The sequence below is a fragment of the Thamnophis elegans genome, chromosome Z (assembly GCF_009769535.1).
Source record: "Thamnophis elegans isolate rThaEle1 chromosome Z, rThaEle1.pri, whole genome shotgun sequence".
In the NCBI taxonomy this organism is placed as follows: Eukaryota; Metazoa; Chordata; class Lepidosauria; order Squamata; family Colubridae; genus Thamnophis; species Thamnophis elegans.
The window spans coordinates 42,763,708-42,777,086 of NC_045558.1; the positions used below are offsets into that span (position 1 = coordinate 42,763,708).

Here is a 13,379-nt window from a genome sequence, read left to right on the forward strand (position 1 = left end):
TTGCATAAAGACATTTGCTAGCTCAAATAAAATGTGATAAAGCTGTAAAATAGATAACTATTATTTTGTGGTCTTTTAGAATCTCTTGAATAAGAATTATTTTTTAAGAATCCTTTACTGTGGCAAATATTGTGATATCATGACTTGTTAGTCCAGTTTGCCACAGTTAATCGCTATTAATCTTTTGTGAAACTGATCATGTTCAGAGAACATAATTTTAGTCTTGGTGCACAGTACTATTAATGAAAAAAACTTTATTTCCTCTTTTTGCCTTTTGCCTTCTGAGTCCATTACTGGGAATAATTATGGAAACTCTCAGAACTTTTTTGGCCTATTTAACATCTTGAATGTAAGCGTAGTGTACCTGCCTACCTTTATTTCACATTTTGCATATTTAATGTGACTATTCTTGGCATAGATACTACTGTAGGGTGACAGGTTTTTCTTCTCTCTAGATGTTTGCTGCAGTTTAATTAGGAGAGTGTTCTTTCTAATCTATGTGCTTTACCCTTTTGCAAACCCAAGAGGAACAGAGCTTAAATCTTGTGCTCATTTGCTGACATAGCTTAGTTTTTGTAATGAGGCATTAGGATCCTAATGTGCCCAAATGAGATCTAACTTTGGGCAAGTATATGTCTCTTCTCAGAAATGGTTCTCATCTTACATCAAATAGACTTTATAATATGGCTTTTCAACTTGTCAATAGAAAAAGGAATTAACTGGCTAGGCAAAGATATTTAGCGGAAAAAATAGGATGCTAACTATTTTGTACTGGTAAATAGGAATCTGACAAGCACCAATATAACACAGCTGATTAAGTAATTTTCATTTAAAATAAGCAAAAAAATGTTTTTATGTATATGATACCTGGTAGAAGGGTTAAAAATATCAGTAAAGTTGTTCATTATTTCTCTTAATTAAAAAATGCTTTAGTGTAATACTGACATAAAATAATTTTATTCCTAATCCTAATTGAATTTTTATGTGATATGCTTTGACCCTGTGCTGCCAACTGCTTAGTATAGGGCTCCTCAAACTAAGGCCTGTGGATCGGATACGGCCTGCCGAAGGATTAATCCATCCCAACGGGACCACAAAGCTGTTCCGTCCACATTGCCCCACCTGCTCTGCCGCTTCCATCGACCTCCTGGAGGCTGGGGAGGCAAAAAACAGGCCTGTTTTGGGACGGCACTATGGTTCTGGAGGTCAAAAAGAGGTCCATCTTTGGCCTCCCTGGCTTCCAAAGAGGCAGAGAGATTTAGGGAGGGGGAGAGAGATACAGAGACAGAGACAGAGACAAACAGAAGTTCCTCATAGCCCCCCTGCCCAAAAGCAGCCACATCCCTTCACTGACTTGCTTTCCACTCCCAAGAGCTTAACAAATTAAAGTTTAATTTGTGTGTATTGTATAATTATACTATATTGGCCATGTGCACCCAATCACACGACCACTTTGTCATGCTCATCCAGCTGGTCTGCCCCTCCCCAACAGTCTGAAGGACCATGAATTGGCCCCCTGTTTAAAAGGTTTGAGGACTGCTGGCTTAGTAGTTGAAGGGCCTTTTCAAGCAGAGTTTATTTCAGAGATAAAAAATAAATTAGGTGCACCTAAATACCTTTCTTACATGGACTTAATTATGGCTACAATTATGATCATATAAATAAAACATAACTTTGGAGTAATGAATACATATTGTATTCATGTTGTAATAGAGGAATAGTTGAGAGCATGTATAAATTTGCTGCCTTGGTGTATATTTTTCTTGTTCTTTTTGTTATTTCTGTAATACTGCAAACCATTTTGTTGTTAAATGAATGTTTTGAAAAAAATATTTTTCCAGAATGAAATTTCCAATATTCATCACTATTGGTGATCCAATTGGAGCTATAGGGAGTTTTACTTTGTATTATGAAAAACAGCTTTTTATTTTGAGGAACTATGTAGGACTGTAGCCCCAAGGCATTTGTGTTAAAATTGCTAGTCAAAGTATTAGTCTTTCTATTGAAGTAGTGTTTTGCAATGCAGGATGTTCTATTCATTTCTAAAAGAGAAGGGGTGTGTTTGCAAGTGGTTCCCATAATAGCTTCCTCAGCAGCACTTGCCAAGTTTTAATGGTATTGCAAGAAAATGTACAGCTTACATCCTCAGCAGGTCCTTTAAGAGACTTTTGCTCTTCTGCATTTGCAAGCAACAGGGATGAGACAAGGAAAAGCTTCAAGGCAGCATTGGTTGCTCTTTGCTTCAACAAAGAAAATGACAGTCTCAACAATGTGAATCTGTAAGATAAATGCCATTTCACACAAATATCTCATGCATTATTTAGTTGGTTGTTAATTTAAGTAGCCATAGTAATAATAAAAATGACAACAATTCTGTGAGGAAAAAAAAATACATTCAATAAAATCAAACACTTCCTTTTTAGGTTGATGAAGCAAGTGCACCTTCAGCTCCAGATCCATCAGAACCGCACTTACGTGAACGTGGGACAGGCTTTTGTTTTGATTCTAGGTAAGGTACTAATGCCAAAGCTGTGTTTTCAAATTAACACCAGAGATTTCTTGCCAGCTTCCACTGTTATATATTATGTGATTGTGGTGGATTGGGACAAAAATGAATGAAATTTCACTGGATTAGGTCCCAGATCTTGAACTCTAAGAAGAGTTGAATTTCAATTTTTACAGTTGGAAAAATAATGATTTTCCATTCATTTCCAAAATTGGAATTGTAAAAATACTGGGTCCTTTGAATGTAAAAATAAAGGTTTCCCTTGTCCAGTAGTTTACAGCTCTAAGGGTGGTTCTCATCTCCCTTTCTTAGTTGTGAGAGAGCCAGTTTTGTTTGAAGACATTTTCCATAGTTGTGTGACATGACTATGCTGGGACACTTTTAGCTTCCCACAAAAGTGGTACCTATTTATCTATTCACATTTGCAAGCTTTCAAACTGCTAAGTGGGTAGAAACTGTGGCAGGTAATGGGAGCTTCCCCCCACCCCCAATTGACCAATGCTTGGATCTTGAACCTAGACTGGCCTGGGCTTTCCAGCTAACAAGCTCAGCATCTTTAACTGCTGAGCCATCACTTCCTTCCTTTGAATATATCTTAATGTTTCTGCATCTCCCTATTCTTAACTATTTTATCATTCTTTATACAAAATAAATTTCACTTTAGTATCCTTCTATTGTTTTCATTTCATGCTTCATCTGTCACTTTATTTCCTCATTCTGTATCATGCTAATAAATGTAAGTGGCCTGAATAATGCCAGTGTTTTCAAGAATTTGAAGTATCTCTTAAACAAAGGTTTCATTCTAATCAGTGATTGAAAACTATATACTTTAAAGATGTTGAATGCACTGAGTACAAGTTTTTAGCTTTCTATTTTGATAGAGAATTCTCATCAGTTAAAATAATTAATGAATTAAACTTTAATTAGGCTTCCTAGACTTTCTCCATGGTAGGTATAATAGTGTAATTAGACCAAGATGGAGACACGGTACCCTGAAAAGCTTTTAGATAACAACATTTATACCTTATGACTGTTGACTAGGATCGCTGGTGTATAAGAATACTTAAAGGATATTGATGCATGACAAGATTTACTAGCTTTCCCCAACTAGGGTACTGTTCCAGCTATGATTTCCCAAATTCCTTCTTTGAGGAAATATGGAAGTTGAAGTCTATCTTGGAGGATCCTGAGGTTAGGGAAGAGCCACACAGTGGATAAATATTAGGAACAGGTACTTCGATTAAATGGAAAAGCCCTTTATATCCAATGGCATGGAAGCACTAGTGCTTCCATGCTATTGGTAGTGCAGCAGTAACAGTGCAGTATTGCAGGCTGATTCTGACCACAGCAGGAGTTCAGTCCTGATCGGGTCAAGGTTACTCAGCTTTTCATCCTTCTGAGGTAAGTAAAATGAGGACCCAGATTGTTGTGGGCAATATGCTGACAAATTTTTTTAAAGAATTTTTTTATTTTTGAATAAACACAGACAAACAAAACACAAAAAACACCACAAAACCATCTTCCATTACAAATTGTAGAAAGTGTGTCACTTGGTTACAAAAAACTTTCTTTCATCCCTTCCACAGTCATCACCTACAATTCATATCAAGTTATATATTTTAAATCAAATATATATTTATATATATTACTATCATCATACCTCAAACTTCATTTGACTATAATTGTTTTTACGTCCTTTTATATGAAATATTCCAAATTTTAAAAAAACCCACATAATGGCATTCCGTTAACTGTTTCCATTATTATCTGGTAATATTACATCTTTATGATATGTTCTAGATAAAAATTGATTATATTTAATAACAAAGTTTCTAGACTTCCTTTCTTAATCACTGTTTACAATATATCCAATTGCCTTTTATCAAATGCATCCATCCATCCATCCATCTATCTATCTATCTATCTATCTATCTATCTATCTATCTATCTATCTATCTATCTATCTTTAAAGTCATAACCCCTGGTATGCCCCAATTATGGGAGGAAGTTCACTGCTTCCATTCTCTGTCAATCGGCTCGTCACAAGAATCCATCACGACAGAAACCCAATATTTTTACTGTTGCCTTTGTTATATTTGTTACACACACACAAACACACACAAACATATATGTATACACATACATATACATACACACACACACACACACACATGCACACACACATTACTTTTAACTAAATTTGACTTAATTTTTTATTATAAGCTTTCATACATAGCAGAATTTCTAAACTTCCTTTCGTAGTCACCATTTGCAATTTATATCAAATTTCCTCTTATCAAAACAAAACATATGAATACATTGTTATCATTATCAATTATTTATCTAACTATATCCATTATAACTTCATTTTTTACATAATGTTCTAAATTTGACTAATTTTTTATTATAAGCTTTCATCAACTTGTTTCTTTCCAGTAATAGTGCAGTCTTATGTCTTTTGCCATTTGTGGGATTAGTCTTCTGGTTGTTTCCTTAATAAGATGTTTATGGACTTCTCTTCGCAACTTGTTGCATATTTTATATAACCTTGAAATCCTCCATCTGCTTCTTTAATCAGCTTATCTTTAATATGCTGACATTTGTAAGTACTCATAGATTGCTGTAAAGCACTGTGGAATAGTATATAACTCTTAAAACTATTGCTATTGCTGGTTATGTCAATTCACTTAGATAATAACAGTGGCAAAGATAATACCGTTGGAGATTAAATACTGGTCTCAATTTCACTGCCATTTTCAATTCTTTCTCTTTTTATTCCAAGTTTTGTGCACATCAAGAAATGTCCACTCTGTGAAGTGATGTTTCCTCCTAACTACGATCAAAGCAAGTTTGAAGAACATGTTGAAAGTCACTGGAAGGTGTGTCCAATGTGCCGTGAACAGTTTCCTCCTGATTTTGACCAGCAAACCTTTGAAAACCATGTTCAAACACACTTTGATCATGTTTTAAATTTTGATTAGGTTGGGGTATCATTATGCATTATAACAGGTGACGGTTGCTTAAGGTATCTCAAACAAGGGAATGCTTCATGAATGATGTAAGCTTAGAAAATTAGTGATCAGCATTGCAGTTGATTAGAATAAATATTTGGCCTATTCCTCAATCTAGCATATAGCCAAATATGTTGTATCTATCAATAGTTATTCCTTGGCTAACAATTCATAAACATAGAAAATTTGCAGACGTCTCCAGAATTCAATTTGTGGTGGGATGACAGTTTTCCTCTTGCTTGTTCTAACATATTAAAGTTCATTTCTCAATAGAATGATGTTTTTGAATAATTTTATGTACATCTTTCTGCAATGTGGGTTTTTCATCTGTTGCAAATACATAGTTGTGTTGTGATTAAATGTTTTGCAGAAAAGCCTTACAATAGTATTCACCTTTATTATTATCCCAATTTTAAAACGTCCAATATACTACTACAACTATAAAAATTACTGCATTTAGAGCTGCATAATGTGTAATAAAATTATAACCTTTTTGTTACTTAGTAAATTGTTTAAAACCCTTCAATAGATATTCAAAGCTGTGTTCATACAATCAATATTTTTAGTATTTTATGCTTACCACATTTTCACCTTAAATTTGTTGAATGTTTGTATATATCTAAACCACTATATTTTTAAGAGTTGCAGAAATCTTAAATAATTTGATCTTTTTGGATAAAAACATTAACTTTTCATGTTTTATGATAGCAAATTAAAGGAAAAAGTAAACTGTGTGTGATTTCATTTAATCTCCTTATATTTTTCAAACCTGTATCAAATCTTGCTTGAGTCTTCTAGGAAATGTTTTGTAAACTATTGCAGATGAAAAAATTGCCACAATCACTCTTTAATAGAATAAAATTATCTTTCACTTAATCATATTTGGACATCCTTTCATAGGTTTTTTTTTTTTTTTTTTACAATGTCATAGATTTTGGGTTATTCTTACTGATACATTTCTACCCTACAAATTGTTTATTTGAGAGGTTTTTTGTTTTTTGTTTTGCATTATCTTCCATAACAGTTATAATTTATGGGCTACCATCTTTTTGCTATGTCCTATTTAGAAGGTTAAGTGCAGATAATAGAAAATTCATATTTGTTGATTGCTTTTGTTCTAATTAATTATTGGTTATTACTGGAGGTATGCTCAGCCAGATTTAAGATTTGGCACCAGCTGTGGCCCCTATATGGGTGGGTGGGTGGGAATTGGCACAGCCTTCACAGCTCTTGCGTTCAAAGTGTCTGGTTACGAGAACTTTCTGAAGCTGGGATCAATTGGGAATGTTGCGACTGCATCAGCTTTTCTGCCTGAGCTGCTAGAGCCCATCTCCGGACTGACAGTAATGTTCCCCAGACTTATGGTTCTAGGGGGACTTCAACTTGCCATCCCTGAGTGTGATCTCAGACGTGGTCCAGGAGTTCATGGTCTCCATGGCAGCCATAAGCCTATCCTAAATAATCTTGGGCATGACTTGAGACAGTGATCATTCACCAGATAAGATTTTCTTGTCGGAACAGAGGCAACAAGATCTGGTGGGACAATATAACATTATCATCCCTGTCATGGTCAGATCACATCCTGGTGTCCATGACATTGTCTTATACCAGTGTTTTTCAACCTTTTTTGTGCAAAGGCACACTTTTTTCATGAAAAAAATCACGAGGCACACCACCATTAGAAAATGTTAAAAAAATTTAACTCTGTGCCTATATTGACTATATATAAAGTAATTTTCCCACGGCACACCTTACACTATGTCACGGCACACTAGTGTGCCGCAGCACAGTGGTTGAAAAACACTGTCTTATACCACTCTCTCTGCAAGGAGGGCTGGTCCATCCCCAGTGACTGATGGGACTGATTGGGTTTCAGAGGGAACCGGAATACATCCTGAAAGTTTTATTTCATGGCCTGCCAAAGCCTTGGTAATCTGGAATCAAAGGGCAGCCAGGACTCTGGACAGGATCACACTTGTGGCCTCTCGAATCATTGTTCTAACTCTCCCTGTGATTTATGGAGGAGATGTGTACTGGAAAGGATTAAGAGACTCCTACAGCATCACTGGAGGAAAATGAAAGATGACTGATCACACACGACTCAGAGCCACTGTTAAGTCATTTCTCGTGGTGATAAGAGTAATGAAACAGCATAATTTTTCCACCCTTATTGAGTCCACAGAACATCAACCCTCAGCCCTGATCCAGATCAAGCGGTCCCTTCTGGGACGGGGGCTCAGTTGAATATCTTCAGAACACAGAGAAATTGGTTCAACACCTAACAGAAAAAGTCACTTGGATTTGTTTCCACTTGAAACACAAACGGTGCAGGTCTGTATGAGGTGCTGGAGAAAGATATTTTCCAGTAATCTAGGAACAGTTTGACCCTGTTGGACCTGATGAAATAGACAGATTCCTTAAACTCAGTTTCAATTAGGTCCTTGTCCCACCTGGTTGGTTGAAAAAACCCCAGGACTAGTACATGGATTCAAGCAGTGATAAAATTTCTCACTGCAGAAGGGGATATTACCAAAGACTTTTAAGGTGGCCCTGGATCGTTCCCTTCTTTAAAAAATATCACTTGATCCCATCTGGACAACTTGTCCAGTGCCGAGTTTCTCTTATTAGAAAAGGTGGTAGAAAAGATAGTTGCTTGGCACCTTTATATGGTCTTGAATGAAACATCATCTGGACTGTTTCCTATCAGGATTCAGGTCATTAGAGGACAGAAATGTCATTGGTCACACTTCTTGATGAACTCTGGTAAGAGTAGCATAAAGATAATGCAACCATCTTTGGTCTTCTTAATCTCATAGTATTGTTTTGGGCCAGCTGCAGTATTTGGGAGTAGGTGACACAGTTTTGCACTTTACTCCCAAGGCTGGTCCCAATTGATGCTGATAGAGAGGTCCAACCCACGGACACTTCTTTGTGCATGCCGCTTAGTTGGTGTTCACCTCATCTCTTAAACATCAACCTGAAGCTGCTGGTTGAAGTTATTTGCCACCAAGGGTTTAAGGATCATGTTGATACTCTGCTTTACTATATATTTCCAGGGTGATCCAAGTGATGCAATTGCTGCCCTCTTGCAATCTCCTGACAAGACCAAATAGCTTTGAGTGCATGGAGTTTCAAGATACAGGATTTTAACTTCATTCTGGACGGAGTTGCACTATTCTACTCTAGATCCAATCTGCAACTTGACTCCTGGAGTCATGACTCTTGCTCAAAGAACAGCTGGCAGTCATGACTAGGCAAGCCTTTGCACTTCAGGTTGTACCCCAGTTGTTTTCTTTCCTGGATTGGAAGTCTGTGCTCAGTCATTCAAGCCCAGGTCATCTTCTGTCTGGAATAGTGCAATATACTCCTTTGTATTGAGAAGCTTCAACTATTGTAGAGTGTGGAAATGTGGCCAGTTTTGGGGCACTTGGGGCAGTCTATGTTACACTTTTGCTCCATGAGCTGCATTGGCTGCCAGTTTGTTTACAAGTGCAATTCAAAGTGTTGGTTATTACCTTTAAATCCCTACATGGTATGGGTCCAGGTTATTTGAGGAACCATCTCACCCCACCAGGTTTGGCCCTCCCACTTGGGAGGGAAAGCATGCTGCAGGTGCTGTCATTCAAGTAATTATGGCTGGCAGTGTCCAGGAGAAGCACATTCTCTGCCCTGGCTTCTGCTGTTTGGAACAACTCATGTGAGATTGGCTCCCATTCTTCGAACCTTCTGTAGAGGCCTGAAGACCTGCCAGATGGAGCATCACACTAATGTTCATTAATGAATTAAGAGGCAATCTCTCCTCCCCTGCTGCACATCCTTTTAACTATAGTTCTAGTTTTCATTGCAATTGTGGTTTTTATTGTTAGAAATATTTATCTCTTATTTTAATGCTGTAAACTGACCAGAGTCATTTGGAAACAAGATCGACGGAGAAAGGAAGAAAAAAAGAGAGAGAGGTGTGTGGGGGGGGGGGAGATGGATCACTCTGGTTTTAGTGGCAAAGAAATCTATTGCCTTTTAAAGGTTTTAAAATACATTTTGCTATAATCATGAACAGACAGTGAATATATAATCTCTTAAAATATTTCTTTGAAACTGTATTATTCCAAGTTTTCCAAAAAAAATATCTTCAGTTGAGAATAAATATTCTCAACTGCATTGGATCTCAATCCAATGGAATCCTGTTATATTTTTTAAATTATAAAATATACTATGGAATAAAATTCTATTTATTTCCTGCTTTCACATTTTTCTGAGTTTTTTTAAGTAAATTGAGAACATTTTATTGTGCGCCTTGGTAATGTATAGTATCTTTACAGTACAAAGCAATCAAAGCTAATGAAACAACATTCAATTTTATTTTGGATCAGAGGCAATTTATTATATGTGATTTGATTAACATTTGTAAGCAGCTTTTATGGAAAGAAATTTCAATACACTTTATGGTGCTCAGTTCTAAAACAAACTTTGTGTGACTTCCAAACTTAATGAACCTTGTCCCCAGCAAAATATAAGAAAATATAATTTAAAGCACATTTTCACAGACACAGTACAATACATTCACTATACACAGTATAACAAAATAGTCCCATTTCCGTCTGTTTAATACTGCCACAATGACTATGTAGATAGTAATGGATTGTAATAGTGGAAAGAATTGACATGCAACATTATTTAACAGTTAGGTTACTCAGTACTTTTTACTGAGAGCACAATTAAATGAAGTCAAAATATTAGAAGATGGATAAAAAGCTTTACGTATAGCAATAGATTGTTATATTATATACTATTACATCAAACTATTACTGATGCTAGTACATAGACTTTTCTGAAGGTGGGTGTAGGGTAACTTGTCTAAAAGAAGCTTATCTTCTTAAACCCTCATTATGAGAGATTTTAGCTGGAAAAAATCTTTCTTAGTGAAGAATCTTTGCCCACTCAGTGTTTATACATGTTCTAATCTAAAAGAAAAGAGACTTGTATTTCCCATGTCATTTATATATAAATACAAAATACACAGAAAATGATTATCTGAAAAACTTAAAATAGTCTCATGTGGGAGGCAAACTCCCAAGTTAGTATTAACTGAGCTTTTGCATACTAAAACTGTTAACTATTACTTTAAACAAGAGAATGCTGAAGGCAGGAGAGCATCAAATAAATGAAGCATTCAGGTGTGGTCTAGACCTAAGGAACTCTGTGTTAGAAGTCTACCTTGGAATTACCTGCTTCAAAAAGTGCTTCATTTCAGTAAGGCTCATGATTTCTCACAGTTCATAAAGAAATGTAATGCTAACCTGTAAAATACATCACATACAATAAGTTTGTTTTTCGTGTGTGTGTGTGTGTGTGTGTGTGTGTGTATCAGTGGTAGGTTCCGGATCCCAGTGCAACTGGTACGGTGCAACAGGGCCGGACATCCACCACATCAATGTCTGCAGTGTGTGTGCACGCACGTGCATGCATACTTACCGTCCACTATGCTCTATGACGCTCCATCTACCAGCGGAGTGTCGCACAAGCACCTTAGGCTCCATGTGCATCACGGAAGCCCCGAAAACCTCAAATACTGGTAAGGAGCGTGGGCGGGTGGGTGGGCCCTCCGGAGCACTGTACCAGAACAGTACCTGGTGCTCCCGACAGGCACCAGCACGCCCGTACCGGAGTGTACCGGTCGTAACCCATCACTGGTTTGTATACACACACGCACATTTACATATACATAACATTGCATATATATTACAAGTAGTCCTTGACTTACAACCATTCATTTAGTGACCAAAGTTATAATGGCACTGAAAAAAGTGACTTATGACTGTTTTCCACACAACCATTTCAGCATCCCATAGTCACATGATCAAAAGTTGAATGCTTGGCAATTGGTCTTTATTTTTTGATGATTGCAGTGTGCAAAGGTCATGTGATAACCTCTTGTGACCTCCTGACAAGCAGTCAATGAGGAAGCCAGGTTCACTTAACAACCATGTTACTAATTTAATAACTTCAGTGATTCACTTAGCTCTGGTAAGCCAGATCGTAAAAAACTCGCTTAACAACTCTCTTGCTTTGCAACAAAACCTTTGGTCTTATTTGTGGTTGTAAGTCGAGGACTATCTGTACACACACACATGCAAAATCCAAAGGTACAACAAGAATCTCCCTTAACATAAATACTGTACCTTTTAACAATATGCCTCTTTTTTATTTGCAACAATGATAGTTGCAAGAATTGGCAACATAAAACATTTAAATTTGTTGGCAATGAAGAACTAGAAAGTGCTTTAAAGACTCCATCTAAGATGAAGATTAATTTCTCTCAGAAAATTTGCACTTCATTTCCAAGTTTCTGCTAGTAATAGATAGCAGAGGCCAATAGCAGGAGCAGGAAAAGATAGTCCTCAGAAATTTGAGTGGATTGTTAACATTAAATAACATAAGTTCTGTACAGATAGAAGTAGGAATTTTAATGGTAGACTGATCTACTAATTCACTGCAAAATTTTCAGCATTTCAAAAGACTAAAAGAATTTGCAAGATAATATAAAATACAGCAAGCACACCTTTTATGTATGTTATTTGAATATGAAAATATTCTTCGAATATGTTAAACATTCTCTTATTTATAATTCCAATACCTATAACCTTACTATCCTACAGATATCTCTGTTACATAAGGCATATTAACCAGGTGGATGAAAGGGAATTCTTTTGGTTTTTGCAAGCACATAGGAACTGATGTATTGAATTTCTTCAAATACATTACAATCTCGGAATTTATCCTAGTGCCAAGTTTTCCTCCCTTGTCCTTGTATAATACTGTGGAACAGCTAAATATACAATGTTCCCTAATTCACCTGTGGGTGGGGTGGGTGGGGTGGGGGACGGAAAAATACTTTTAGAAAATCTGTAGCTTTTAGCACCTTTATATTAAAGTAATGTATATGGGCATGATGATTACATGTGCAAATGTACAAAATCATTAACTCTACAAAGATACGTCATTCCAAAATTACAGGAGGGGGGGGGGAAATGTAAAGCATGCATTTAATTTCTTCAAAGGGTTGCTCAATGCTTCCCAGGAGAAGGTGGCTGTCTTCGAAATCAGCAACTGCTGGTGAGTATTCCTTGGCACATTTGTGACCAGCATCTTATTGCTGCATCTTCCTGATAATCTCAGCAGACACTGGTGGGTGGAAGTTGATTGTGTGGTGCCGCAGACCCTGAGCTGTCTTGTAACTCTTTCCACAGCGGCATTTGAAGGGTTTCCGCACCCGGATCTGTGTCCTGTGGCCATTCTTGGCATGATACTTTATACCATTCACATTCTATGACAGAAGATTGAACACAAAGACTTTAGTAAGGATGCTAGAAATATTGCCAGACTGTTTAATTTTCAAAGCAAAGTGTATCTTAAAAAGCCTTTTAAATAATATATTTTACCAGGGATTTAGCTACAAATCTAATAACAGGACAGCTTGAAACAGGATATCTTAGCTGGGACTTTAAATGTTCACTTTTCTTGTAATCCTGATACTTCCATTGTAAGCTTTTTATCCTACCCTTATTTTCTTTTCACCTCTGAAATAAATGCTTGGCCCTTTGGGGGGGGGGAGATATTATTTTTGAGGTGCAAGAGGCCCCTTAACCTCAGCCCAGGGCTGATGGATCAGCTGATCAAGAGAGGGCCAGAAGTTCTGTCTATGTTTCTGGCACACTCTACCAGTCCTAGCGTCTCTGGACCTGCTGCTCTTTTTGCGGCCGCCACTAAAATAAGGGGCATGGTAGCTAGGATTTGTGGGAGCGGCCTCTGTGAGGTCATTCGCATGGATGGCAGGTGCATGTGGGGTGTTTGGGCCATGTTCC

The 13,379-nt window shown here is 36.9% G+C and overlaps 2 protein-coding genes across 6 annotated transcripts in view; one reads left to right on the plus strand and one right to left on the minus strand.

The window, feature by feature from the left end:
* The window catches only part of TAX1BP1 (Tax1 binding protein 1), a 47,870-nt gene extending 41,890 nt beyond the window's left edge, over nt 1-5,980 (plus strand). For all 5 annotated transcript variants that reach the window (XM_032237909.1, XM_032237908.1, XM_032237913.1 and 2 more), the window contains 2 exons: nt 2,424-2,509; nt 5,289-5,980. In XM_032237909.1, the coding sequence (XP_032093800.1) occupies nt 2,424-2,509; nt 5,289-5,487 (285 nt within the window). In that variant the 3' untranslated portion in view covers nt 5,488-5,980. The remainder of the gene's footprint in view (nt 1-2,423; nt 2,510-5,288) is intronic.
* Nucleotides 5,981-11,329: 5,349 nt separating this feature from the next.
* Nucleotides 11,330-13,379, minus strand: part of JAZF1 (JAZF zinc finger 1) — a 152,225-nt gene continuing 150,175 nt past the window's right edge. The window contains exon 5 of the mRNA XM_032238205.1: nt 11,330-12,841. Coding sequence (XP_032094096.1) covers nt 12,665-12,841 — 177 coding nt within the window. The 3' untranslated portion in view covers nt 11,330-12,664. The remainder of the gene's footprint in view (nt 12,842-13,379) is intronic.